Source organism: Panthera leo, chromosome B3, assembly GCF_018350215.1.
Source record: "Panthera leo isolate Ple1 chromosome B3, P.leo_Ple1_pat1.1, whole genome shotgun sequence".
NCBI lineage: Eukaryota > Metazoa > Chordata > Mammalia > Carnivora > Felidae > Panthera > Panthera leo.
This window is the reverse complement of record NC_056684.1, coordinates 133,274,623-133,302,218: the sequence shown is the minus strand read 5'-3', so window position 1 is coordinate 133,302,218 and position 27,596 is coordinate 133,274,623. Positions and strand designations below refer to the sequence as shown.

Genomic DNA, 27,596 nt, shown 5'->3' with positions numbered 1-27,596 from the left:
TGTTTTAAAAAGCTCTTAATAAACAGCTTGGTTTGAAAATCGCTCTTGAGACACCTGGGTGGCTCAGTCGGTTAAGCATCTGACTCTTGATTTCAGCTCGGGTCATGATCCCACAGTTTGTGGTTGAATTCCTCATCAGGCTCTGTGCTGTCAGTGAGGAGCCTGCCTGGGATTCTCTCTCTCCCTTTCTTGCTGCCTCTCCTTCCCTCTCTCAAAATAAATAAATAAACTTTTTTAAAAAGTCGCCTTAAGAAAATCCTTGTGTTCTCAATAAAATTAGCCACCTTGATGCTTTTTTTAAAAATTTTTTTAATGTTTATTTAGTTTGGAGAGAGAAACAGAGAGAGTATGAGTGGGGGAGGGGGCAGAGAGAGAGAGAGGGAGACCCAGAATCCTTAGCAGTCTCCAGGCTCTGAGCTGTCAGCACAGAGCCTGACGCGGGGCTCAAATTTGTGAACCGCAAGATCGTGACATAAGCCGAAGTCGGATGCTCAACCGACTGAGCCACCCAGGTGCCCCAACCACTCTGATGCTTTTAACCTGATCACAGATGGTCCTGTTTGGTATGCCTGCATTTGCCTTCAGTATACAAAGCCATATATTGAGCTGGGAGTTCTGGAATCCTTGGTCTGCACCACGGCTTCCCCTGGACCAAGCCTTTGGACACCCCTTTCTAGGATGAGCACCATAGCATCCGGGTCTAGGCCAGGCCACGGTGTTTGGTTTCTGGTGGTGACACTGGCTTGAGCCGTGTTGTTTTCTCCCTTTGTCTCCCTGCTGTAGACTACTGTTTTCCAAAGTGAAGGTGGAGTCACTGTGCCGGGGCCCGGACGAGGCGCTCCTCACCTGTAAGCACATGTTGCAGATATGGAAATCCTGCTACAACCTAACCAACCCCAGGTAAGAGGCCAGCAGCGCCTGCTTTGTGTGGTGTTTGCATGGGTCCCCGCCCCACAGTGCTGCCGCCGACGGGCATTTAGTGGATGGTAGCAATGGAGCCGCACACACTCCATTCTTAAGGGGATTTTCTTCCAGTGGCCGATGAGGCCCCCACACCGTGGGTTTCTTTTGCGGCTGCTGCCGCGATGCCCCTCTAGGGCCCGGTTCATGGGCGACCTCTATCTGATTCCTCTCAACCAGCCATTCAGTTAACTTCTTTGACAAGTCTTACCATCTTTCGGGTAATTTGTGGATAGACTCGTCAACTGTATACTCCAGATGGGGCTCCTATGGTAATATCTAAAAGGCCTCCGTAGACAATAGGCCGCGTCCTTCTAAAGAGAGTAGAAATCACTGTATCACTATTGGCAGGATAAAGCATGATTTTCAAACAGTTCAAATCATGGCTCAAATACAAAACAAGGACCTATCGAGATTTTATTTACCTCATTAACAAGGGAACCAGTAAGATGTTAAGACTGGTTCAGAGAAGAATTCAAAAAATAGATAACACTAAAATGAATTTGCAAAAGATAGATATGCTAAAATGAACTTGCAAGGACATGCAAAGACAGGATCCTATAGAACAATGAAATATATGGTTGGGGGTCATCTTTTTTGCAGGGTAGAAATCAGTCGTATCTCATCTGCCCGCAGAGGCAGATAACCTGTGGAAGGTTCACTAGTCAACCCCCAGCTCACCGCTGTAAGACACCCAGTAACCTGTTGTGCCCTTTTTCAAGTCTTGAACAGTTTTTCCCAGTGTGTGTCCTGCCTTATGAAGGATGTCATTTAATGAAAAGGGACCTAATAATTCAAGTGAACTCAGACAACTGCTCAGACACACTCGGAACATTTTTCAAGCTCATAGCAAGATGTACAGACAGCCCACACTAGGCTCTTAAAAGTCAGGAGCCTAAATATGTTCAACTCACATTGTAAATGTGTCATAAATGTGTCACTAGCCCAGCACAGTCTCCCAGGAGGCAATAGGCCACTGGCCTAGAGCGCTGGTGGGATGGGCGCTAAGGAGGGCACAGAGTACAGGTGGGGTTCCGTGTGGGATTTTGTTTTACAAAAGTTTCCGCAGTTAAAAAACTATATTCAAAATCAGGGCCCTCTTAGGGGATGGATGTTTGTGACCTGACATTCGACAGACTTGTGACCACAGGCCTGGGGGCAGTCCAGCTGGACGGGAGGAAGCTCACCCTGAACAGCCAGCCTGCCGTCCAGTTCCACGCCCAGCGGGCGGCCAGGCGACCCTTGCATCGCTGGAGTCGCAACAATTAGACAGGAGTCCCCTTCACATAGCCGGTGGCACATGACTGCTCATGCCCCATCTTCCTCTCGGTGAAAAGATAATCGTGAAACTGGCCTCTTCCCTTTTGTGGATATGTTCTGAAAATAAAGATCATTTTAATTAATTCTCCTTTTCTGAGTCTGTCAGCAGAAATAGAAAATGCCCATCTTATGTTCCCGAAAAGCCCCCCGCTCCTGGCTTACCAGAAGCAGCAGGATTTGGGGTAGAGTCTTTGCCACAAGCCCAGCTAACAGGAGACGCTCCCCAAGCTGGTTGCTTCCGTGCTGGAGCATTCCTTTGCCTGTACCCCCTTTAGAAATGAGAAAATACACCCATCAGCCTTCACATTGCCAATTTTCCCTCCGTTCTCCACACCTCTCCCACCTCCCCACATTTCCTCCCACTTAGCAACCAAGAATATTGAATGTGAGGAGAAAAAAATAGCAGAATTGGAAAGCTTTTTAAAAATACTTAACCAAATGCCTGGGCTGTGTGTCCATACTTCCTCCGTTTCCTGAAGGATCTTTCGGGGCCGGAGCAGGGAGGGACCCTGGCTCCAGACGCAGAGTCTGGGTGGGGTGTGGGGGGTGGGGGTGGAGGAGGACCCATCAGTTGGTGGAGCTCTCCCTCCTGCTACTCAGAGAGCCTTGAGGGAGGGGGGACGGGTGGCAATCGAGCAGCCCCTTATTAAGGAGCTTCCTGATTGTTTTTTTAACTTTATTTATTTTCTTTGGGATATAAATAAATGTTTCTCCTGTAGGCCTTACCATTGTGCAAATTTAGACATCCTCCCCAGTGTGGTCAGGCAAGACGTGACCCTGGCAATAGAATAAAGCATAAAGAGGAGAGGGCTGTGTCTTGACGAGGGATCACATACTTCCTAGTTCTCCAGATAAGGGCAGCTCTGGGTCCAAGAGCCTTGAGTCTATGATCAGGTCACACAGGGTTTCAGAAGAGGGTAGAATTGCATGAACCAATGCACGAGAAGCATCCCTGCTTTAAAAAAAAAAAAAAAAAAAAAAAAAAAAACGAAAATGAAAACAGCAGAAAGCATCTTGGGAAGTGGCTGCTTTGTACCAAGAGAAGGTCCACACTGACTTCCTGACTCAAGGCGCCCTTATTTCTGAGTGTGCTCAACCTGCCAGGGTTTCCCGCTGTCCCCCACCCCCTCCCAGCTCCATCCCGGGGCTGACACAGGCCTCCAGAGCCCGGGAGGCGGTGAGGCACAGAGGATGGTATGAGCAGTAGTGGGCCACACGGAGACTCAACGTGGCTTTCGTATTCTCTGCAACTCGCTCGTCTTTATTTTTGCTCGAAGGAAAATCACACCGAGCTAGTGGCTGAACTGAGCCTCAGACAGCTTGCAAAGAGCGCTCCACCCGCAGTCTGAGAATGCATCTCTTGCTGTGAGCAGCACAGGGGGGAGGCGTTCTCTCCAGTGTACATGTGGCAAGGTGTGTGTCATCTCAGGAGCCTGGGTTTATTCGCTGGGTGTGTGGTTTTATGTGCATTTAGGAGAGAAACCCGTTTCCTGTTTCGTCTCCTCTCTCCCAGTAAAGTAGCAAGCCCCTTTGGTTCTTGCACATTTTGACTCTGCCATTGGGAACAGTGTGGCTTGTGAGCAGAGCACCCCACCCCCCAGAAGGCCCCAGCAGCCTCCTCGAACTGAATGACCCTTCCCTGGGCCATGGCTGTGCTGGGCCATCCACTTGTGCCTTGCCTTCAGTCCGCACGTTAGCCCTGCAGAATCACTACTGTTCTCTCCGCTTTATAGAAAATAAACAAGTCTGAATAATTTGCCTCCATTTTCCCAATCAGACAAGCAGTAGAGCTATGATTCAAGCCCCGGTCTAACACCAAAGCTTCCTCCATCAACCTGCGTCAGCAACCAACTTCTTTTCCTTTATTTTTATTTTATTTAAAAAAAATTTTGTTCAATGTTTACTTTGTTTTGAGAGAGACAGAGCACGAGCTGGGGAGGGGCAGAGAGAGGGTGCTTGCATGAGAGAGGGTACGTATGGGCGGGGCGGGGGAAGGCAGAGAGAGAGAGGGAGACAGAGAATCCCAAGCAGGCCATGTGCTGTCAGCACAGAGACCGATGCAGGACTCGATCTCACGAACCATGAGATCATGGCCTGAGCCGAAATCAAGAGCTGGACGCTTAACAGACCGAGCCACCCAGGTGCCCCTGTTTTTATTTTTTTATTGTTAACCCCTTCTTTCTCCCTCTTGCCACTACCACTGGGACCATCTCCATCATATAGCCATGTAATTGGAAGAAAATGTTTTCTTCCTCAGTCCTAGTCGTTAATAACAAACAGCACTTAACGTTTTTATCTAAAAGAAAAGACATTTTCTTTACTCTAACTTCATTTGGGAATTGGAACCCCCTTCCCTGCTAATTGTCACCAGCATTTTGGTGAAGCTTTTCTGTTTACAAAGCGGGCTCTCATTTCATCTTCAGAGCAGCCCCATGAAACGGGCAAATGTCATGTTCTCTCATACCCATTTTACTGATGAGAATTGAGGGTCAGGGATATTGGGAGCTTACCTTGATTCCTATTACCCAGTTGTAAGAGGCCTGGAGGACACCAGGCATCTCCTCTCCCACCTGCCCCTCTCTGGTGTCCTGTCCCAGGCCCCTCTCTTACACCCGGCACTTATGTGTGCCACGTGCTAGTTCAGAAGCTGGCGAGAGGCTGGGTGGCAACAAGAACTCCCGGGCTCTGACTCCTAGCCTGCTGCCAGCTTGCCTCTTGCGTCTGGCCACCTCTGCGTACCACGGAAGGTAGAGAGGATTTCCAAGAGAAGCTTCCAATCTCTGGTATAACTTTAACCGTCACTACAGTGCACTCTAAATGTTCAGTCTGAGCGGGGAACAGAAGTTACCCACACCTGTGCATCTGCCTACATGGAGATCTGTAGCTTATGTACCATGGGTCTGGGGCTCCTGCCACTGTCCTCTCCCTAAACTGTCTCCTAGCACCACTGACCAGGAATGGTTTTGCTTCCCTTCCTGCTTGCCTCCTTGAGAGGTGCTCCTGGCAGCCTAAAGCACCGGGCTCTACTAACTGGGTAGTAAGGTGGCAGAGGGTGGTCCATGGGAGGGGCCCAAGCAGGCCCCAGAGGGAGAGAGGAAGTCTTTTGTAAGAGACACTGGCCAGAGAAAGTCAAAAAAACTCAAGGGTTGGCCAGGGCCTCCCTTTGCCCCTTCCTCCACATTCCAGATGTCATCGCAAAGGCAAATCTTGATGGGTTAAGACTCCGTACCCTCTAAATGTAGAACTAACCATTGCTTAAAGCAACCAGCCAAATTCTCAGTCCCAGCATTCAGGGTGGAAACAAAACCATCTCCATTTTGAAGAGTGAATTGTTGCTTATATACTGTTTTCAAAAGGAACTATGGAACATGCACTATGGGTTGTAACTATGGGCTGGTGGAGGGGAAGTCGATCCTGTGTCATTACCAGTGGGTATGGCTCACAAGTCACAATTTGGGTTTTGGTTGCAGTTTCTAACATTGAGAGCAGGAGGCCCTTAAATCAGCTTTCCCACCCTTATCGTTGCACCAGAACGCAAGGAATAAGTGGTCCTCAGAAATTAGCCAGCCATATTAACCTCAGCTGCATGTATGGGTATGTATATTGATAACGATGCACGGAGTATACCCAAAAGTTACAAATCTTCTGAACACTGTGACCACATGACCTCAGTTCAGCCTTGCAAAGCTGTATGTAGGAAGACAACCCTTATCTTCATCTGACAGGGAAAGTAGACCCCAAGTGACCTACTTGTTAGGGACAGATAGAAGGTAAGAAGCCAGACGACCCCCCCCACCCCCACCCCCTGGCTGGCTTCCAGGACCCAGCAGCACATGTGACAGCCAACCTTGGGCTCTGAAACTTGGTAAGATGGGAAGCCCGGAGGGTTAGGGCCAAAAGAAACACTTCTGATCCATTTCCTCAGATTGGGTCCACCAAAATGCCAGGCGAATCCTTCCTTTGCAATGCCAACACCTTTTTGTGTGGCCTGGAATCCCCCAGGAGATTGAAAAAAAAAAAAATCACTATATGTTGAGATAACATCTTCTGGAAAGCTCCTAAGTGAGGAGCCATTGCAATATTCAGACAACTCTTTGTAATATCTTTGTCATATTTATATTAAAAATATATACATGAACAGACCAATGTTGGAACTGTTCAGTCGGTAATGTGATTAATGCACATTTGCATGTACTTTTGTGCTGTCTTCTGCTCAGAGACATTTATTATTTCTCAATTGCGGAAATAATGAATAGAGCGGTTTCCAAAAAACGCATATCCAATGATGTAATAAGTATAGGCTGACAAATAGTCTGTACTGAGGCAAGTTTCCATCTGTTTCCTGTGGATTTCTCTAACTACATCACTGGACGTGGAAATTGCAGCCTGAGAACCATATTAAGTTTCATACCAAATCTTGTTTGTATCACTTTTAGCAACAGCTGCACGGAGGAAGGAAATCGTGTCCCTTTATTATAGAATTTGAACTTCTTAACAACAACAACAAAATACCACTCCTAGAGCCCCCAGATTGACAAAACAAAATAGATGCAAAGAAAAGCATTATAGATAGACTCAAACCTCAAGAGATAGATGGGCTGCTTTTTGGAGCTTCTTTGATGGAATCTCATGATAGAGGAAAAAAGGAAGAATGTAACTGTTTTTGCTTACAAGCTTCTTAGAACGAAAGAAAACAAGAGTCTGTATGAGCTCCGGTCCCCTACCTGTGTTTCATTCCACCCGGGCCTGATGTGGTCTCCCAAGCGACTTGCCAACCAATGGTGCCAAGCCCGTTCTGTGGGAGCAAGGTGGGGAGGGAGGGGTGGTGCAGCTGGCCTGTGTGACCTCACAGCCCCTTTCCCTCCTCTGTTAAGTAGGGACACAAACCAGGCCATGGCTGTGGTTGCCCTTGGAAAGGAAAAGCAGGGGCCAGGGGTTCTCAGATCTAGCTACACATCAGAGCCATCTGGGGAGCTTGGAAAAATGTTGACTGCCCCAGAAATGCTGATGGATTTGGTCTGGAGAGGGGCCTAGGGTTCAGAGTCTTCTAGAAATGCCCCAGGCAGGTGACTTCCCTGGGCAGTGAGGGCTTAGGTGTAGACCGTTGATTAGTAAAGCAGTTCGAGGACGGTGTGTGTTTACGGGCTTGATGAGGTGCAAGACATTCAACACAGAATGCCAATCCAGTGGGTTCCCCATTCTAAGGTGGTTCGAGAACCTGCCTTCAAGGTTTCTTTCTTGTATCTTATAATGACACAAAAAGGGCGAAAATTAGCAAGGGTCTGTGGGTGTGGTTTACGTGTGTTTGTGACAGTGAACATGGAAAGTAATCCCAGCCCAGGCCTTGCCGCAAGCGGGATGCCTGGTCGTCAACGGAGAGAGTGTTAAAGAGCATCGAAAACGCACAAAAGGGGTGTTACTGCACTTCAGGGTCAGTGGTGGTTAAGTCTGTGTCTTTCCCCTGCCCCCCTTCAAATGACTGACCTCTGCAGCTGTGTTTTGCAGTGATTCTGGACGTGGGAGCAGCCTCTTAGATAGAACCATTGCTGACAGACGACAGCTTAACACAATTACTTTGCCAGACTTCAGCGATCCCGAGACAGGTGAGAATAACAGACCAGAGGGGACGAAACGGTGTCCACGAGAACGTGGGGCCTGGCCCCGAGTGGCGTGGGGTGGAGACTGCCAGGGACTGGGCTTGGAAACGCTCCTCACGCAACTAGGTTAAACTCAATCGAGGCGCATTTTCTCCAGCGTCTCTTCAAGTGTGTGTTCACGGTGGGGGTTGCGATAGTGCCTGCCCGGCAGAGCTCTTTGAAATCTTTTCTATTTTTCCCCTTGTTCTCAGAGCCCAAAATTCAAAACTAAAATTAGATCGTTCCCATCCCCGTGAAGCTTCCCCTCTGCTTTTCTGTCTGCCTCTCTCTCTCTCTCTCTCTTTAGGTTTCAGAACTTGTTGAAATCGGTTTTGATTTTTAATCAGTTGCACATAGGAACATCCTCCCCACCCCCACCCTGGGCCAAAAGGCCCTTTAGGGACGCAGGTGGGTTCCGAGCTTCTGATGCCCCTGTCCCCACGTGAAGGCCTGCTGCACTCACTGCCTCTGAGCAAATAGGTACACCTCGTCATTTGTGCTTCCACATCTGCCGGGTAAGGACGAACAAATATGCCTCTGTCATTTCCAAACCTCCAAACAAGTAATGCTAACAGTTACACCAACCATCCAGGGGCAGTTTGGAGGATGTAAAGAAATTCCCTCTGCTTTGAGCCTCAGAGACCATTTCACAGCATCATTGGAAAGCCGGCTCTGCTTCCTCTCCCCCTGCCCCGCAGAGGCAGTCTGTGTAAGGCTTTAATCCCCGTCTGGGTATGCCTGCTCTTTTATGGGCTGGCTTCATGGAAGGAGCCTCCCAGTCCTTCTCCTGACCAAGCCTTTCCAGAGAAAGCCAGGGAGCAGCCCTGAGGTGTGCACAGCCATCTCCTGGAAGATCCGGCCCCTGGCAGGATGGAAGAAATACCACCTCTCGGAGCCAGATGTGCTACCCGCCCAGGCCCATGCCCATGCTAACAGCTGCCTGCAAACAGCATTCCTGTGCTAGGCTCCCTTTTACCAAATTTGCAGTCTTCAGAAGTCTGCCCCCAGGGCCCCAGGGTTCCTAGGTCAAAGGAGTGTTGGGTATTGGATGCAGCATGAATTGCAAATCAATGCGGTTTAACACTGGCAGCCTGTGCTCAAAATGCAGACGACCAAGCCACAGAGAAACTCCCCCTCCCCGACCCTGCAGTGGCCTGACCGCCTCCCTCCCCTTGACCAGCAGTCCTTGGAAGGGGGGCCTCTGGCTTTGAGTAGCACAGAAGTGCTCCTAGAGACACTGTGTAAGCCCTCGTTGCTGGAAAGGCTGTCCAGACTGGCCGCTGCAAGGTGAGGCTGGGACACGGTGGGAGGAGGGGAAGCTCACGGCCGCACCTGCAGCAATTTGGCTGATTCAGAACAGCTGCTGCGGCTGCCCAGGGCTTCCTCCCCCGTCACCCCTCCTCACCACCCTGGGAGGACAGTCCTACTGAATGCAGACCCCCTCTCCTTCCAGCTGGCCTGGACCTTAATTTCCCCTGAAGTCCCAAGGCTCGAATGCCACATCGCATTAAATACAGAGAGTGGCAGAAAATAAGAGAGACCCTGCTGTTATTTGGTCTCCCCTTTGCCCCGTGGGGCATTCTCCCTAGAGACCTCAAGAATCTCCCTCTTCAGGTTTGAGCCTTCTCAGGTGCCATAGCGTCCAGGAGGGGTGTGTCTGTGGCACAGGCAGGGGCTCCTGCATCTGCTCTGTCACTCACTCCGGGGGTCCCAGGGGGTTAGAGTCTGGATTGCTTGCACAGGTGCCCCGCCCCCAGCAGGAGAGAAGCACAGCCTCCCAGGCCTGGCCACTGACCATTTTACTGTTGTTGTTGTAGTATCCCTGCAAGATGATTCTTGCAGGAATCCCTACAAGACTTCATTCCCCAGCCCTGCCCCCAGAGCCCCACACTCTTGTTTTACACAGCACCAATTACTTACCCAGGAGGCCAGGGAATCAGAAGAATGGAAGGCCACCTCAGGAGGCCTTGCCAGTTGCCCCCTGGTTGTAAATGAGGGTAGTACGTTCTGAAATGACAGTTGAAAGCAAAGAGACGAAATTTAGGGAGGCTCGCCTAAAAATGGGAAGTGTGCCTCCATCTTGGTTACTAGAGCCCAGTTTTCTGTAGTTCAGCTTGGGGGGTGGGGGAGCAATCAGAGGGCCAACCCATTCTCATTCATACACCTGTGTGGATGGCCTAACTTGTGAACAACACACAGATTTTAGGTTTTGATTCGGAAGGTGCCCTAGAGAAGTTTTTACTCCCGTCCCCACACCCCCGTCTTGTTTTTCCGTAAAGGCAACCATTTTTATTGACTTTTTGGTTTGCCCTTCCAGTGTGTTTGCATTCAAATATTCAGAGATATCATTTCCATGTCCCCCCACACGACAAATAGCGGAATACGGTGTATATGTGCTGTTCAGTCCCTGGCTCAGTTCACTTCACGGCATGTCCTAAAGACCCCTCTGTATCCATCCGTACAGAATGTCCACATTCTTTACAACAACGTAGCATTCCATGGCACACACACTTCGCACTCTGGACTTAACCCGTCCGGCGGGGATCTCGGCCATCTTCCTCCTTCCCTTTGCCACAGTCTTCAGTGCACGTGAGGGAGGAGGCTGGCTAATTTTGAGTATCCACTGCAGCTCTGCTCATTTCGGAAAGCAACTGGGCTTAGAGAAAAAGAGAAAAGGAACTTACCCGAGGTAGAAATGCTCCTGAATCAAAACAAAGTGTCTGAGAGAACCCAGCCCTGCAGGTGACATCTTGCTAACAGCATTGGTCCATGCAACACCTGCTCTTCTCTTCTTTCCCCAACTTCCTCATTTAAAGGGCACAGGCATGTGACACTAGCAAAGCCACAGCGTTGGCATCGGCAACGATGCGGCCAGAGCCATGGCGAACTTCCACCGCCATGACCCCGTCCGTTCTCAGTCAGCCAGCGTGCAGATAGGCCCTCTTGGGTTACTTGTTTGGGTGTTGCAGAACAAAAACGTATCTCCTTTTAAAAAATTTTTTTTCTATTGTGGAAGATCTTCAAACATACCCAAAATAGAGATACTAATATAATGAATCCCCACGTACCTACCACCAGCTTTCAGCAATTAGTATTCCTTTTGCATCCACCTCTCCTGTCCCACACTTAGATCTTATAGAGTATTTTAAGGCACATCTCAGACATCATATTTTGTGTCCTAAAATTTCAGTGTACACGTCAAATAGATAAGAACTCTTAAAAAATGTAAGTCCAATGCTATTATTATACGTCTGGGTCATTATAAGGTGCAGGCTCAGCATTATTGATATTGGAAGTGGTTAATTAACTAGGTATGGTTTTTTACCTCCGAAATTGTCCACATGAACATCTATGGAATAACATCAGGGGAACTCTTGTCTGGAAGCTTTGGATTGGCCAAGTCCACTGTGGCTAAGAAAGTGGGCATTGGGTTCATTAAATGGATGTGACAAATTGAAAAACCCCCCTAAACAACATGTTTTCCCTTTCAGTGTCACCTCTGGTCCCCCTTCCCCCACCTCTGATAGGTCCCAGCCATGGAAAAAGAGGAATCAAATAGAGTGACAGTCTTAACGTTGAAGCTATGAATCATTGTCTTTTCTTAGGAATAAGTTGGTAGTTCCTTAAATAGAGGATGAAAAAAAAATTTTTTTTTCTTCCTTTGCCTTCAAAACAGGATGTGGAGTAAGGAGATTTATCTTTAATCATTGGTAGATATCACTGGACACCTGTCCAAAGCAAAGTCATTCTTTTAACTTGAAAGTTTGGTCCATTGTGTCTGGGAAAGGTGGTCTCCCTCTTACTTGTGTATGTCTCCAGCTGTGAGACCTGAAGGCGACAATAACAGCTTCCTTTTCAAAGTGCCCCAGCCTGTGCACCGAACCACAGACCAACTTAGAAAGCTTAGCACTCTGTTGTCATGATGCTGGGACTAAGACATATCATCATACCTCAGTATCTCTACCTAGGAAAACCTAACCTTTCAGGTAAACTTTATATAAGGGCTTCTCCTAAAAAACAAGTCCAGGAATAACCAAGGTCTACTGCACCTTTCCAAATGAAAAGCGGTTTCCTCTAGAATGTTCTGGATATTGTAGGTTAGAGATGGTCATTGGATCATGCTGCTGAGTCTGTGCCCAGGTAAATCTGAGTTATTTTTATTCTGTGGTGTTGTTGCAGAACAATTAAATAACCAGTGGGGAAAAAAAACAACAAATTTGTTTTCTTCGAAAAGCACTTGTATGCTATTGTCCAGTACAGGAATGATTGTCTATTACATGACCTCATTTTCTTTGCAGCTTATGTGAGTATATGAAAAGCTAGTTTATTTTTTCCTTTGTGTTTCTAAAGCTTTTTTTGCCTTTATCCTTTTTTTTTTCTCTTTCACTTTTTTAGTGTCAGATTCCTCCTCCTCCTCCTCTTCTCTTTCAAGAACCGAATCTCCTCTCCACCTGTTTGTATCTCCTCATCTTCATTCTCCTCCCAAACCTGACACCTTTGTGTGGCCCCCTGCAGCTCATTCATTCAATGACCCAGGTCCCCGCCAGGAGCCCTCTCTGTGTAAACATGCTTTATGGTTTTTCCTTTCTTGTTAGACCTGCTTCATTTGCCTGGTGTTTCATTTTCTGATAATCTTCCTAACTGATAAGCTGAATAGGAAACTCCCATCAAATTTATCTGAGGGGAAAATCTTGCTAATTTAAAAAATCCAAGAGCTGTTTGGGGCAGAAAGAGACATTGGTGCCCAAGTTCCAACCTCCTCTTTGAAAAGGAAAGGAAACCTGTTTTGAGCAGAATAAACAGAAGCTTTTGTAGACAATTACGTCCTGTCCTTGGTTACTTGTATGCTTTCCTGGAGTTAATGTTAATGCATAAAAACGCTATTTTTAAAAAAGGCAAATTAGAACATTTTGCCAATAACTTATTTATGTGTATTTCTGATTTTCTATTTAGAAATTAATTCGACAAGCATACAGTGATCAAGGTGATATCCTAAAGATAATGGTCGTATGCCCTTTAAGTTTGTGGTTCTCAAACTTTACTTACTGTCCATCAAAAGCACACGAAGAGCTTTAAGAACCACAGATCCCCTGAACCCCATCCCTATAGCTTAGGACTCAGTAGGCCTGAGCTGGAGCCCAGGCACCTGGATTTACAGAATACCCACTTGGGATTCCAAAGCCAGTGGGTCACCACATCTTGGGAAGCAACGGTATAAATTGTTTTCCATTGGCTAGGAAGGAAAATGTAGGGTTTGGGTGAAAACCCATGAAACCATGTAGGGAAATTGGATGGTATTTTAATCTGATCTTGCTTTTAAATAATACAGAAATTTGAAAGTCTCTTTTACAGTGTTTGGGGACCTGTCCATTAAAAAGAGAGAGAGAGAGTGATTCCTGTACTAAAATGAAACCCTGGTCGGTAAGGTCCTTAGATGGGACCCAACTGTGGGTCTCCCCCCAGGAGGTACAGCCTTGCTTCCTTTCACTTATTTATTTAACATCCACTTTGCCCAAAGCACTGCCAGAAAATTTAATCTCTGTATCCATAATTTAGAAGGGCTCATCTTTGTCCCAGATGCTCAGTTATATGCAGAACAAAAGCCCCTGAGGGGAGGCGCTGTCAGAGAGAACTGCTTCCTCTAATGTGCTCATCGTTTGGATGGTAAAGCTGCTGTGTTAAATTCACACACGCACAAAGCCGGGGCAGAAATGAGGCTATCATCTAAAATAAATCATCCAAACCAGGAAACACTCTGGCTCTACTTATCTGTGTAGTAAGTGTGCTCAACTTTGCTTTCGTGGCAATCCCAGCTTTATGAAACGCAAGATGAAGATAATGTTTATAAACTGCTTATGTTGTTTTTAACCCACTTCTTAAAATAGACATTGTCTCTTAATACAATGCCTCCAGGCAATTGCCACCTTCAGTTTTTTCCAGAAAAGCTGTTTTTTTCACATTGACTGTTGCCCAGTTTTTTGGTCTTAAAATGGGATCTTACCATTCTAGAATAGCATGATACATTCCCACTGGCCCGTCCTCTCCTGTTATACGGCAAACCCACCTCTGTCAACACCATCCCGAGGATCCCTGTGTTCCTTTAGACTTTATAAGGTTGAAGTCCTGACTCTTCAGTGAAGCACTAGATATCAGATGAATTAGTGAATTTTTAGGGCGATGAGCCCCCCACTGGGCTTTCTGCTGAATGTGCTGTATTCCACGAAGGACTCAACTGTTTATTCTTTGTGAAACCCCGAGCCATCTTCCCATCCTTAGAGAGTGCCTAGCCAGTAACCAGGTGTTTTACACCAAGACCGATGTGCCCAAGAATCTTTCTCCCCCATAGATACAACATTTCGTTAGAGAAGGGGAAAACATACCACACATTACTGATAAATGTAAAATTTCTTGATTAAAACTGTAATGAATTTGAATCCCAGCTCCTTTCGTTAGGAGGGATAGCCAAGGCCCCAAGTTCTACGAATGTCTCTCCCCAATCCTTTGACTTCATAGGAGCAAAAACTAGCCGAGGTCTACAAAGTATTGGAATCATGATTAGGGTTAGTGGTGGAAAGATCTGAAAAGTGCTTGTCTGATTATTTTTCCCTTCCCTTTGGAATTTCCTGCCCTGGAAACAAAACACATTACATGAATCGGTCAGCTTTCATGTGCTGGGTGAACATTTCAATGTAGAGGGGAATGCCCAGTTGGCCTTTCTTTGGTTTAAAAAAAAAAAATCATTGTTAGTGGAAAAACATGTGTCACTCTTGAGTTGAAATCTAATTCGACACAGCCAGACTTAACAGTTGGAAGGTTATTAGAACTCTATTTGCTTTTTTAGCCTTAATTTTGATTTTTCAAATGTTTTGTTTCTTGGTTTTAATTTTTGATTTGGTTTGTTGTTCCAAGGCAACTCTCCAGAAGTATACTTTCATGGTTTCCCCTCCCTTTTTTCAGTTAGTAAGTAGCTTACCAATCTATTAACCTCTCTGAGGGTCTCCAGAATCACGCTTCCCTCCACCACGGAACGTGTGTTGTCGTTGTCGACCGCTGGGAATGCTGAGATGACATGAACGCAAAGCTGCCACGTGCTTGCCCACTCCGCCCACCCCCAGTTCCCATCTCTCCCAAGATTCTAATGCATTCCGCTGCAGCTTGGGCTTAAGCAATGAGGAGGCAGCACTTCTCTGGGAGGGACCACAGAAGGAGGCAGTGTGGGAAAGATGCCCTAGTAAGGGCATGCCATGGATTGGTCAGCAGCCCCAGTGGCCTGATTGGAAGTGTGAGGCACTCAGCCTCCCCAGTGTGGGTCGTCTGTGAATTTTAGGTAGAGGGAACCAGTTGAATCTGGAAATTTTTTTTCCAGTTCAACCATTATTGCTACATAGGAAAGCAGTCCTAATCATGAATTTTCCTAAAATAAGCTAAACAGATGCCATAAAACTTAACCTACACCTACCAAAATTTAAAGGAGACTAAGCGGTTCCCTGGGTGTAGGACTCATACTTTAGGTGGTATCCTTTTAAGACAGGAGTGAAGTTTCACATCTTTCAGAGGATGTTTCCGAGACTTCTGATTCTCTCTGGGCAAATATTTTTGGGAAATACTGCATCTCCCTCTTAGGGACTGACAGTTCACATTAGCGTATTAAAGGCTCTGAGAAGTCCTGCAGTTTAAAAAAAGTTCGAGCTAATTTCCTGAGCTAATTTCATCATTTTTCCCACCCTGTAGAATCAGCATTCCAGGCACTGCATTCTGGGAGATGCTCACGTATATGGTGATCCGATGCATTTGAATGATCTGAGCCTTTACTGCTTATAGTAAATATACCCCTCAGGTAGTTGATTTCCCCTCTGAAATCCAGCTCAGCTTAGATGTGACTTTATTTCTGGCTTCTAAAAGTGTCAATACAAATAAGACATTTTTTAAAATAAATACAAGTCCATAATAGAAGAGATATGTTTGGTGTTGTCATCACATTAGGGTTCTTCATGGGGAAAAAAAAAAAGGTTTTACCGCCAAGGTTCTTTCGATATCAGGCTCCTCGGATACATTAAAAAGATTTGATTTTCAGAAAGTCAGGTTACCTTAAAATCTTCAGGCAGCCCATATTAGTGACAGTGAGGCTCGATACATTTGTACAAGGGACTTAACTATCTTCTGTGGGAACCATTCCAGCTCTCTCCAAAGTCAGGAAACCTAGGTTCAAGGGCCACTTCTGTGGAAGAACCCAGGGAACTCATTTAATCAGAGTCCACCTTAGTTTCCCCATCTGTAGGGATGTCAGCTTACTAATTCTTCTGTTCACACATGCCTTTATGGTATGCCAGGAGCCCCTCCTGATCTCAAGCTTCCGGTCAGGTACCTGCTCCCGAGGGGCAGGGAGGTGGCCGCCAGGTGGGAAGAGCCCGACTGGGACACAACTGTCCAAGGCTCTCTCCACGCTGCTCACCACTCCTTAGACCCGGGGACCCCAGGCAGCCCCCTTCTTGAGTGCCCTTGCAGTCCTTATCTTGGAGGAGAATGTGTGTCGACATTTTATTTGCCTCTCCAAGAACATGCTCAAATCAAGAACGCCAACTTGGGTTCTTGGCTCAGTTTTTCCTATCACTGATTCTGGTCAAGCTGCTGCCCCTTTTAGGAACCTGTAACCCGGAGAAGAGAATAAGCAGATTAATGATAAACAAACCCCTGGAATGAAATAAGGTTGAAAAACAAACTCAAGGTCATTGTTTTTTCCCCTTTTCTTATGGCTAGCATTTTATTATTGACCTTGCATTTTCTGACAGTTAAAAATGTATCTCGTGATCAGGAAATGACCAGTCTGTTGGGTGTCTATTTCACCCTCTGCTCCTGCTTAACAGAATAAAGTCGGGGTTTTTTTTAATCTATATTTGAACAAGTTACTCTTAGTGATGACTCCACTGCTTTTGAGGGGTGGCAGTTAAAAAACTCCAGCCCTGATGAGTCAAGTATGAACCTCTTCTTGCTCTTTTAATGAAATTACAGTTAATTCTCCCCAATTAGTTCTGTGGTGTCTTTCTCTAAACAAGATTGAATAGAATCTTAGGAGATTGACAAGTCAGTAACAAATGGCACTCGGATAGAAGTTAAGGAGTGTGGGTCCAATCATTAGACGCTCACCCAAAACCGGGAAGGCTTTTCCCATAAGCTGCGTTCAAAGACAAACACAGCCTTCCCCAGACACTCGAGTGCAAAGACACAGCCTCATGAATATGCAACGGGGAGGGTTTCTGATGGCGATGAAAGCATCTGCCTGGTGTCGTCCTCCAGAAGGTACTGTCTCCAGCCCAGAGCCATGGCTCGGCTCACTCTGACAGCTGGCATCTTCCTGCATGCTTGTGAACGGCTTCCCTCCACGCTTCCCGTGTGACCTCCTGGCCCTGCCAGCACCCGCCAGCAGCATGCTGGGTCACCCCCGCATGCCCACTGGTGACCGCATCCCCCAGTCTCTCCCTGCCTTAGTGGGATCCTTCCCTAAAGCTTTCCCTGGAAAGAACTTTCCCCCTTCAGGAGAAGACACATCCTGTCAGGTTTCAGCTGTGCTTGATATTCTGTTAAAGTCACTTGGAAATTGTGATCTCGTCTTGAGACCGTGGGTTTGGCTGTCCTGATTTATTTGGCTGTCTTAATCTCTTTCCCACTCTGTGAAAAAGGGAAGTATCTCCTAGAATGGGCACCAGAGTTATTGATCAGAGGAACCCACAAGCAGGAGGCCTGGTTGTCATGGGAATTGGGTAGGGCCGGCGGTTGCCTGTAGAGCACTCGAGCCCCACGCCCCTGTCACCCCAGCAGACATGCTACAAAGAGGGGAGCTGAGAAGGACACGTCGCACAGCACAGCGAGGAACCCACCCCCAGCCCCAAGTCAGCCTCCTTAGAGAAGCAAGACCACCTCCAGCAGAAATCGGGGCCGGGGTGGGGTGGGGGGAGCCAAAATGTTTAACGTTAAAAAAAAAAAAGGTACAGAGATAAATAATGTTGATGTGAGAGTGGGTTCTCCTCCCCCTTCAAAAAATAAGAGACAGTCATCACTGGCTACGGAAGGGCTGTCTCCTTCTGCCCCGAGGACATCCTGGGTCTCAGAGCACAGGTGGCAGGTGTGAAGTCACCAGCTGCCAGCAGTCTGCAGCGTCGGACTGATTTACTTTCAAGCCCTATCTCGAGAAACAGACGTTCTTTTCCTGTTAAAAGTGAAAAATTGTAAGCAAAGCTCTCTGGCAAGAACGCTTAGTCATTCAGGGTTGCTATTTAGTATTCGGGGTCTTTAAGAAGGTATAACTGCTTCCATTTCCTTCTTATTGGAATTGTTTTCGGGGCGGGGGGGTGGAGCACAGCTTCTCAGAAACTGGAAGCTGAACGAAATCTACTGACAGATAATATTGCATCATTTCATAACCGAGGGGAAATCAGTAGAGGGGTTCATCGGCCGTGGAGGATTTCTGCGTGCCCACTACTGGAGTGGCTCTGTTTCTTTTCAGAAAAACTGTGGGGAGGCCAGGTATCTGCCACTGTAGCGTTAGGGAGAATGTGGGTGACCAGCAGAGAGAGGGGACCTGGGGCACAGCCACATGCTCCATCACTCTCTCCATATTCATACACGTGAGGCATCTGAGTTGATTCTGGGGCCGCGAAGCAGAGAGCAGCCCGGATCCCAAGCAAACACACTCGAGCTGTGTCTACTGACTCTCCGATAAGCGAGTTTCGTTGCACGCAGTGTAACACCTGTCCCTTGTTCCTGGACTTTGATGCTTGCCTAGTCACTAGGGGGGCAGGGTTCCTTCTCAGACCCAGTTTATCTGCTACACGCTGAGAAGATAGGAGGGGAGAGGGAGGGGCACACCCTTCAGACCATAGCCGCTTACCTAATGCCACCAGAACAGTCAGAAGGACAGCTGGAATATAAATATAGGCCATGCATTCAGTGACCACGCTTGTGAAAATAACGCCTCATTGAACATAACCAAGCCACGTCATTCGTCGTGCCTTTTGCTTAACAAAACGGTTGCCTTCGGGATCCCTTTGAACGGTCAGATGGGGTTCGCATACAGCTGCCACGTTGGAGGGCTGTGTGATGTCGACCACAGGTGTAGCGTGCTTTGGAAAAAGGATTTTCGTAAAGGCTGCAGCTGCACAAGCAACTTGAGCTGGCTGTTCCCAGTGTCCCGTCTGTGGCAGCGTTTCTCAACAGGGTTTTCAGCACATGATAGCAGCATGGGTCAGCAGAGGGGTTCAGAGCTTGGACTCACGGCTTCCTGAGGTCAGTGGCCTCGGTCCTGAGTCCTCTCAGCCGTGGGGAGATGCCTGTCCACTTCAGTTCCCCGGGGCCACTCTGTTGCCGTCCCCTCCCCCCATCCCCACACACAGGGTGGTCCAAGGAGAACCCCGATGACAACCCAGGATGTAGGGATCAGAACAGTTCATCAGGGGACACTTTGCCTTCGTAAGAGGTGCCCAAGATCATATTTTCTTTGGGGGCATCTTGGTGGCAGGGAAGAGAGAGCAGTTGGCTTGAGAAAATACAGATCTCAGCTCCAGGGCATCTGATCCCCACCCCCCACCCCCTCCGGACCATTTGGACGATTAGGTCACAGAACCTGGACCGGGTTTTAGGGCACATTCTCACCTGCCTGTGTCAGCTCTCGGTTCAGTTAGGTTTTGCGGTGGCTTTTCAGGGCCTCGTGCCCTGTGTCTGGGGGACTGGGTGGAGCACCACAGCTGCTCAGCTTGCAAGGTTAGGACAGTGATAAGCACGTCTCGAATTCCTGTGCTAAATAAGAGATGTACAGCAGCCGGCCTCCCTGGCTTACCTGTGGAACCTGATTATATGGGAGCTGATTCCTCCAGAGTCTTGGATTTCAAATTAGAACTATGTCTTCCATTCCTTCCTCCGTCTGATTCCTTTTTTAAGCCTCAATTTGTCCATTTCTCTGAGGGTAATAATCCCTTCCACCCCCACGTATGCTGTGGGAATACTTTTACTTTGGTGAGAAGGAGAGTGGTTGCTTTAAAAAACAGTGTTGGTTAGAACTAGCATTTCTAGTTGTGTACCTACATAAATCCAAATCTATTTTGATATCGTATCTATTTTGGCACTTACCGTTTTAGTCCCATGAGACAGTAAGATACAGGCTGTTTTGGTTATTTTCTTTAATCAGATACATCCATTCTGATTCATAATCGTGTTTATTTATTTTTTTCCTCCAAATTCTAATCCAATGGAGGAATCTGATTGATGGTGTTATTGCCAGGAATAGTGGGTGTTAACTATTAGATAATGTTGCCATTGTTACCAGTCACCTATTATTAGTACATATCTGAAGGCTCTAATATCCATCCCTGGTTTAGGACGTGAAGGGTCTCTGCCCTTGTGAAGCAGGTGTTAAAAGGGATTGACTGGGAAGGGAAAAAAAAAATATTTCTGAGAAACCTCCGTTACCCTCCATATTTAAATGGCTTGGTTATATTAGAGATGGGAGAAAGTCACGGAGTGAGGTGACTTGTGTGCAGTCCGGGTGCTTGGAGGCGATGACAGCCATGCTGAGAAAACCCTTTGAGACCGTGAAGGTTCTGGCCTCGGAGCCACTGTTAGTCAAGGAGACTAGAGGACACAGACGTGCTTTTCCAAAAGAGGGAACCACTGTCTTCCAGATTTCAGACAGTGACGTGCCTGTTGACAGTAGTCATTCATTCATTTTTTCGTTCCACAGGCCTTTACCAGGTATCTCTCACGGGCTTGGCGTCGTTAGCCCCTGAGAGCACCTAAATGCACGCTTCCTATCTTCCAGAACCACAGTCTAAGAGGGGAGACAGTTACAGTAACTTGAACATGAAACGGTGTGGTCTGCTCAGTGATAGCCACACCCCTAGGGAGCTATAGGAGCACCGAGGACCCAAGGCACCAAGGCCTAGCTTCTTACAGGGGAGGGGCAGGGGGAAGAAACGGAAGGCTCACAGCAGCCTTCCTGGAGGAGGTGGCTCCAGAGCTGGATTTAGAGGCTAGAGGCTAGATTTGGAGTTAGATTACTGTTTAAGCCCTAGCTTTGCCACCCACTGGCCGTATGACTTGGGATAAGTTCATAACCTCATGAAATCTCAATTTTGTCCCCTAAACCGTGCAGATAACATTGTTAGCAGCCCCACAGAACTGTTTAAAGGTTAAATGAAATAATCTATGTAAAGTGCTAGTTGGGAGTGCCTGAAGCCTGCTACACCATGTTCACTAAAACTCATCATCACTACCGTCATCATTTGCCAGAACTTATCCACAGTGAAGCATACTATTATGTGAGTAATTAGCTACTTTGGTCCTATATAGATATCACAAAGAGAAGGAACTTTAACAGTAGCTCTGATTAATTTGTTTGCAGACCAAATGAAACAGTGAATCCAAAGAGCAAAATTAGCCCCTCCAAAAGTCACAGGTCCCTTGTAGCAAGGGAACCATAGAACCTACTAGAAAATGTGTAGAATTTTTCTTCAGTAGTAGTTTATTGTTGTATTTTGTAACGAATGAATGACCAAACATTTGAAGCGCTTCTCAGTTTTGGTTTCCAGTGTGGTAAATATAGAGAGATATATAACCCCTATAAGTACAATCTCTTGAGGGGTTCTCAATAACTCTGCAGAGTCTATAAAAGGATCCTGAGACCAAGAGAATTGAGAACCAATGTTCTTTAAAGAACAAGATCTTCCTGGAACTCTGTTCTCCAGAGCCTTGGGCCGCAGGGAAAACTCACGCTCGCTGCCTGGCGTGTGCAGAATATGCTTTTAGGCTTCTTTTGACCAAACATTAATGACATCTGCTTTTCTGTCTCTCCAGGTCGGTGGGTCTCAGTCTTAGCTGCACGGTGGAATTACCTGGGTGATTAACAATAGGCCTAGCCCCATCCCTAGAGTTAGTGACTCAGTTGGTGTGGGGGGTGGTTTAAAAATCCATGACATCATGGGTTTTGAAACATACCCCCCCCCCCTCGCCAAGTAATTCTGATGTGAAGCCAAGGTTGAGAACCACTGTTCAAGGCAGTCAATGAGAAGGCAAGCCACCGTGGTGACGTCAGACTATAGCAATGGCAACCTTGTTTATTTAACTGACAGCTGCTCCTGAAACTCTCAGGAAAACTATATGAAATCTTTGTTCTCAAAGTTAAAATATTTATTTTCCATTAAAAAAAAAAAAGTTCAAAACGAGACCAAAAAAATCAACAGCAGTGTAATCACTTTGCTGTTTAGATTTTGTTTTTCTGTTTTTGTTATTTCTGAGTAGTCAGACACACTTTGTCTACCCAAGAGTCAGTTCTTAGCTGAACTTCATTAGGTCTTCCGGATGGTAATGGCATCGATTGATGTCTTCTAACTCGGCCTCCGGTTCCTCCTCCTGTGTGGCTGCATTCACTCTGCGGGACTCACTTCCTTCCCGGGACAGAGGGCATGGGGGGTGGCGGGGGTTGGGGGGGGCTCTCCTCTTGCTCGTCCTCGTGGGTGCCCTGTGTGGATTATCCACAGAAGGTGAATTCCTGGCCTGGTTTCTGTCCACCTCCCATAAGCCACCTCCACCAAATCCCTGCTGAAGGATTTGAGTGTATTTAGAGGTATCTGTGTTTCCTTCATGTTGGAACAGTCAAAACGCAAAACGGATGGCCAGTCTATTGCTGCAAATACTCTTAAAATGAATAAATTATGGTGCACTTCAAAGCCCCAACAGAAATTATGTTTATGCTCACAATTTTGTCTTATCTAGAGTATAACCAGCTCCGTTTATTTGAGTAGTCAGCATTGGTCTTTATATATTATCACTGTTTGAATCCTTATGATAAGTTGATGGTTCCATGTTTATCTACATATTACACTTTATGATGAATTCAAATTTAGAATGTGGCCAGTGATAGAAGTATCAAGTTTTCACCTTGAAATAACTGAGACCCTTTCTCTCAGCTCTGAAACAACATCTCCAGGAGAGAACTTGGGGAAGAGGTGAGGACCAAGCCCCTGATGGTCTCCAGCCATCAGGACCCATAGAAGGGCCACACGAAGAGGAATGAGTCGATCGATTTCCGAATAGAAGTTCCTTTGCCAACTCCCTTTGCCTGTGAATGTGCTTGGTCCACACCTCTCCATAGCCTTTTAGGACAAATTTTACCCAAGAGTCAGGCAGGTAGCAACTCCTGAGCATAGGTGCCTTTGCTACAGCCCATCCTCCCTCAGCTTAGCCTTGATGACAGACATCTGCTTGTATGTAGGGTGAAAGCGTGCTCTCTCTCCTACTCCTAAGTCATGTCCTAGAATGTGGTTCCAAATCCAGGGGTGTTAGCCGCCTTGCAAAAGCCAGGGAGTGGAATGGCAAGTGGCTTGATTTATCTTAAGAACGGCCTCCATCCCTAGGAGGCAAGGCTGATTCCTCCTCCAGTCACCAATTCCCCCCCCGCCCCCCCCCACGATAGTTTCCAGGTTTAGGCCCTGACAGGGTTCCTTGTAACTTTCCTTTGTAGCACTTCATTTATGCCACGTTTCCGCATGAGCGCCATAGCTGTGTCTCTAGCTGTACCCCTGTCCCCCCCCCAACACTCGCGCTGTCCTAGACTGAGCTCCTCAAGGGAGCACCTCCCACGGCATGTGCTCTGGATGTTGACTAAAAGATTAGCTAGAGCCTTGGATGGAAACTCAGGTTCAAGGCCATAATGATTGTCCGTATTTCTTTATGGACATAAGACTTAGAAACGTCCTGGGGAAGGAGTGTGTGTTCGTCTTGAACTCGTGTCTGTGTGTGGGAGGGGGTGGGGGGGGTGACTAGTCAGTCGGGTCTGTCCTCTGACTTCTGATGCCGTCTTCTCGGAAACCCCTCACAGGCTCTGTCCACGCCACGTCAGTAGCAGCCTCAAGAGTGGAGCAGGCACTGTCAGAAGTGGCCTCTTCTCTGCAGAGCAGCGCCCCCAAGCAGGGCCCACTACACCCCTGGATGACGCTGGCGCAGATCTGGCTTCATGCAGGTACTGCCCTGCCCCTACCCGTGGGCCCTCCCACCACCCACACCCACACGACTGAGCCAGAGGCCGGAGCATCCTGTGGGCACTTGCCTATTTAGCCTTCAACCCCCCATCAGGAGAAATCACGGCCTTTGTGGTCACACGCCAAAATGCCACTACTTCCTTGCAGGAACCACGAGTTGCTGTGTATCTCCCCACCCCGTCCCCTGCCTCGATACCCTGACCCAGAGGCTGGTACAGAGCAGGCATCCAGCGGAAATTTTCTGATTGGACGTCAAGGGTCCTGGGGAGATCTCGGTGGCGGTTGTAGGGTTTGTGCTGCAGCAGGGACCCCAGAGCTACACCCAGGCTTTCTTTGCAGGGGACAGCGTAGTAGGGTGTCCCAGGCTTCAGAAGTCTGGAAGTCCATTACTCTTTACTGGCTGTGTAGACAGGAGCTAATAGCTTCACCCCTCCCCCTCAGGGTCCACATCTGCACAGTGGGGGTAATAGCACCGGCCTCCTAGGGTGGATGAGCGCGGCGCCTGGCGCATCCTGGGGTCCCTGGGAGAGGGGACGGGTGTGTTGATGGCTCAGATGTCTTCGTCACGGCCAGGGAAGGGGCAGCGCTCTCGATGTCCCTGCCCCCTCTCTGTTGGCACTCCTGCTAATCCGCAGAGGCAGGGGCGGGTAGCAGCAAACACAGGGCTGGAAACCAGCCCAGAAGGCAGATGTGATTGCCCCCCCTCCTCCAGTTTCACATGGTTGCTGCTGCATAGCTGGAGATCCCCCAAATAAATCCCACGTGCAGGCATTGCAGCAACGAGCGCCCCCCCCCCACACACAGAGGCTCCGGGTAGGTGATGGCTGCAGATTTCCTTCCGTATTTATATCTGGGTATAGACGGTAACTTCTGTTCCTCAAGTTTTATCACTGGGTCTGCGAGACCCCCAACTGGGCCTTCCCAGGCTAGACCCTCGGGGTACAGAGCGGAAGGCCAGATTCGGCTGAGGAAAGTACTTCTTACCCACCGTTGTCCATCTATTTAGTCGTCTTTTGCCAAGGCTCATTATGTGATGTTGAGCCTTGTTTGGAACCATCGGCGGACCTTTGTTGGAAACATGGTCGGATCTACCTGGCTTTGGCGGGTCACAGAGCCAAGCTCAGCCGGCCTCTTCTGTGTTGGCATCTTTAATTGAGCCATAACAACTCCCGTAAATTAACAAATTACATTCTTCTAAGCAGAAGTACAAAAGAGGGATGATTCATGAATGTGCTGATTGTTCTTCCTGTGCAGACGCTTGCCAGCATGTGGCCTCTCGCCGGGTCCTAGATGAGCTGGCGCTCAGGGCGTGGGGACAGCAGCAATGCCTTCCTCTGCACTAATGCAGCTCTCCCACAGAAGAGCCCAGTCCCCAGTCCAGGGCCTGGCACCTGTCCCATCCTGCCGCCTGATGAGCGGTGACTCCAGAGAGCAGAGAGGGAAGGCTTCAGTGTCAGGGCCAGCCAGGAGAGACCGGCTGACCCTGCAGGGCCAGTGTGGGGGCAGAAGTGTCTTTTGAATTTGAATTAAAGTTGGGATTTTGGAGGGCCACAGTCTAAAAAAACCAGAAGAGCTGAAGGCAGTCCTTCTAGGCTGGAATGAACTTCCTTGACTTCAGGGACACTTCTTCTTGCCCATTTCTTGGAAAAGTCAGTGACCTGAGTGAGGGTCACTGAGTTCCAGAATGGCCTCTCCCGCTGGCTTGCTGCCCCTTATTCGGTTATTCAGACTCTCTTCCTTTTTGCATATCCCACGTGACTCTTGGGAGGGAATTTTGTGGCTGCTGATGAGAACATTGAAGAACTTGGTAGCGAAGATTCAGTTTAGAGCTGTCCTTGAATTTTTACGTGATCACATAATATCCACTTCTCATCGGCACAGCTTACAGCACAGAACAAAGTTCTCGTGGTTAGTTTATAGGTGTGGCTTTTAATAACCTACAAGTTGGTGGGGGGGCGGGGGGGGAGGGCGGCTCCTGAGTTGCTCAGTCAGTTGAGCATCCCACTTCGGCTCAGGTCATGATCTCACAGTTCGTGGGTTTGAGCCCTGCATCGACCCGCTGCTGTCAGTGCAGAGCCCGCTTTGGATCTTCTGTCCCCCTCTTCCTCTGCTCCTCCCCCACTCACGTGCCTACGCTCTCTCTCTCTCTCTCTCTCTCTCTCTCTCTCAAAAATGAATGGAAAAACATTTAGAAAAAAAACAGTCTACTAGTTGGTGGCATTGGACTGTGGGAAACGAATGCCATACCTGCCTTATAAACTCTGGACAGAATATTCATAGTGCTTATGTTATGTGCATGCACTGAGTAAATTAGAATCTTATGGGGTCTGTGCCATATTGACTCTTTCAAAGCAATGACTTTGAGTCAAGATTTAGAATCGGATCATATATTCATATAGTCTTTGGAGAGGTAACTTCAGAATGAACTGAGAAAACAGCTTCCACTTAACCGTAAGACCTTACCATCTGTGGTTTGAGCTCTACTGCTCTCAGAGGCAAGATAGCAGTGACCAACCACCCTGCCCCCGCCCGCCCTGCCCAATGCCGACTCTTGGACAATTTGTGGTTCCATCGTCAGGCCTAGCAATACTGCCAGATTCTGTAAATTTTGCAAGCTTTGGAAGAAACTAATTAGATCAAGGCCTAATGCCCAAGGCCATGGTGTTACTGTGGCATTTGTGGGTCTCTCCTCTCTAGATTGTGTTCTCTGGTGAGCTGAGTATAGTGGGAGCTCATGACGAGAGCCCATGGTGAGGGGGCCCCCGAAGCTAGCAGGTGAGGTCACTCTGAGACAACCTTCGATTTTCAGCCTATTGGATGAGCAGGTCCATGGGCCACTGGTATGTCCATTTGAATGGCAAAGAGATCATGAATTGGACACCAGAGCCTCCAGCTGCCCTGTGAAGGAATGGGCCAATGGCCTAGCAGGGAGCACAGATCCGGGAAGACCAAGGACATTTGGCCACATAGGGTCCCTCCATTCCTGAGCGGTGGGACTCGCTCCCAGTTCACACCCTTCCCTCTGACCAACAGCTCTTCACCAGGACACCTGGTGGCTGACCAGCATGGGTTGTGTGTATTTTGTTCCTTAGTTTGTTGGGACCTCCGTGACAGTTTTATCTAAATCATTTTTGAATAAAGAGTACCTTCCCCTGGTATACAACTGGAAGGGTACAAAGGATGGAGAGTGAAAAGGCTCCATCCTGCCCCTGAGCCTCAGCCACCCACCCACAGCACCCTCTGTTAGCAGGTCCCCTGTGTGCTTTCCTGAGCTGTCACTCGCACACAGAGGTCATTGCTCATCAGCACATGTAACGCTGACTCAGACTTTTTCCTGGCTGCATAGTATAAATCATTATATGACTCCATTAGTTAACAGATTATTTCTAATATTTTGCCATTACGGACAATGCATCAGTAAGTATCCTTCCAAATATTTATTGCTCTCTATGTTGCGTGTAAGATAAATTCCTAAAAATGGACTTGATGGACCAAAAGGTATACACTCTTCAATTTTGATAAGTTTGGTCACACTGACTTCCACAAAATAGTACCAACTTATAGCCCCGCCAACAGTGTGTGAATGGCCCACTTTCCCTGCATCCTTATCAACACGACGAACTCTCAGACTTCTAGATCTCTGCCAGTCTGATAG

At 47.8% G+C, this 27,596-nt stretch overlaps 1 protein-coding gene and 1 long non-coding RNA gene across 15 annotated transcripts in view; one reads left to right on the top strand and one right to left on the bottom strand.

The window, feature by feature from the left end:
- The window catches only part of TTC7B (tetratricopeptide repeat domain 7B), a 254,266-nt gene that overhangs the window by 181,972 nt on the left and 44,698 nt on the right, over positions 1-27,596 (top strand). For 10 of the 11 annotated variants that reach the window (XM_042944076.1, XM_042944078.1, XM_042944081.1 and 7 more), the window contains 3 exons: positions 784-900; positions 7,786-7,883; positions 23,782-23,922. In XM_042944076.1, the coding sequence (XP_042800010.1) occupies positions 784-900; positions 7,786-7,883; positions 23,782-23,922 (356 nt within the window). Of the gene's footprint in view, positions 1-783; positions 901-7,785; positions 7,884-12,311; positions 12,477-14,825; positions 14,877-23,781; positions 23,923-27,596 lie in introns of all 11 variants that reach the window. The other variant, XM_042944086.1, reaches the window with a different exon arrangement.
- Positions 540-7,110, bottom strand: LOC122223051. 4 transcript variants are annotated; one of them, XR_006204022.1, is made up of 7 exons: positions 7,005-7,110; positions 3,007-3,235; positions 2,716-2,808; positions 2,443-2,549; positions 2,148-2,337; positions 1,172-1,274; positions 540-846 (listed from the first exon to the last, which is right to left on the bottom strand). It is a non-coding gene; the product is annotated as an uncharacterized LOC122223051 (long non-coding RNA). The 4 variants fall into 4 exon arrangements; XR_006204021.1 differs by having other exon boundaries at positions 3,007-3,232; XR_006204023.1 differs by having other exon boundaries at positions 3,007-3,057.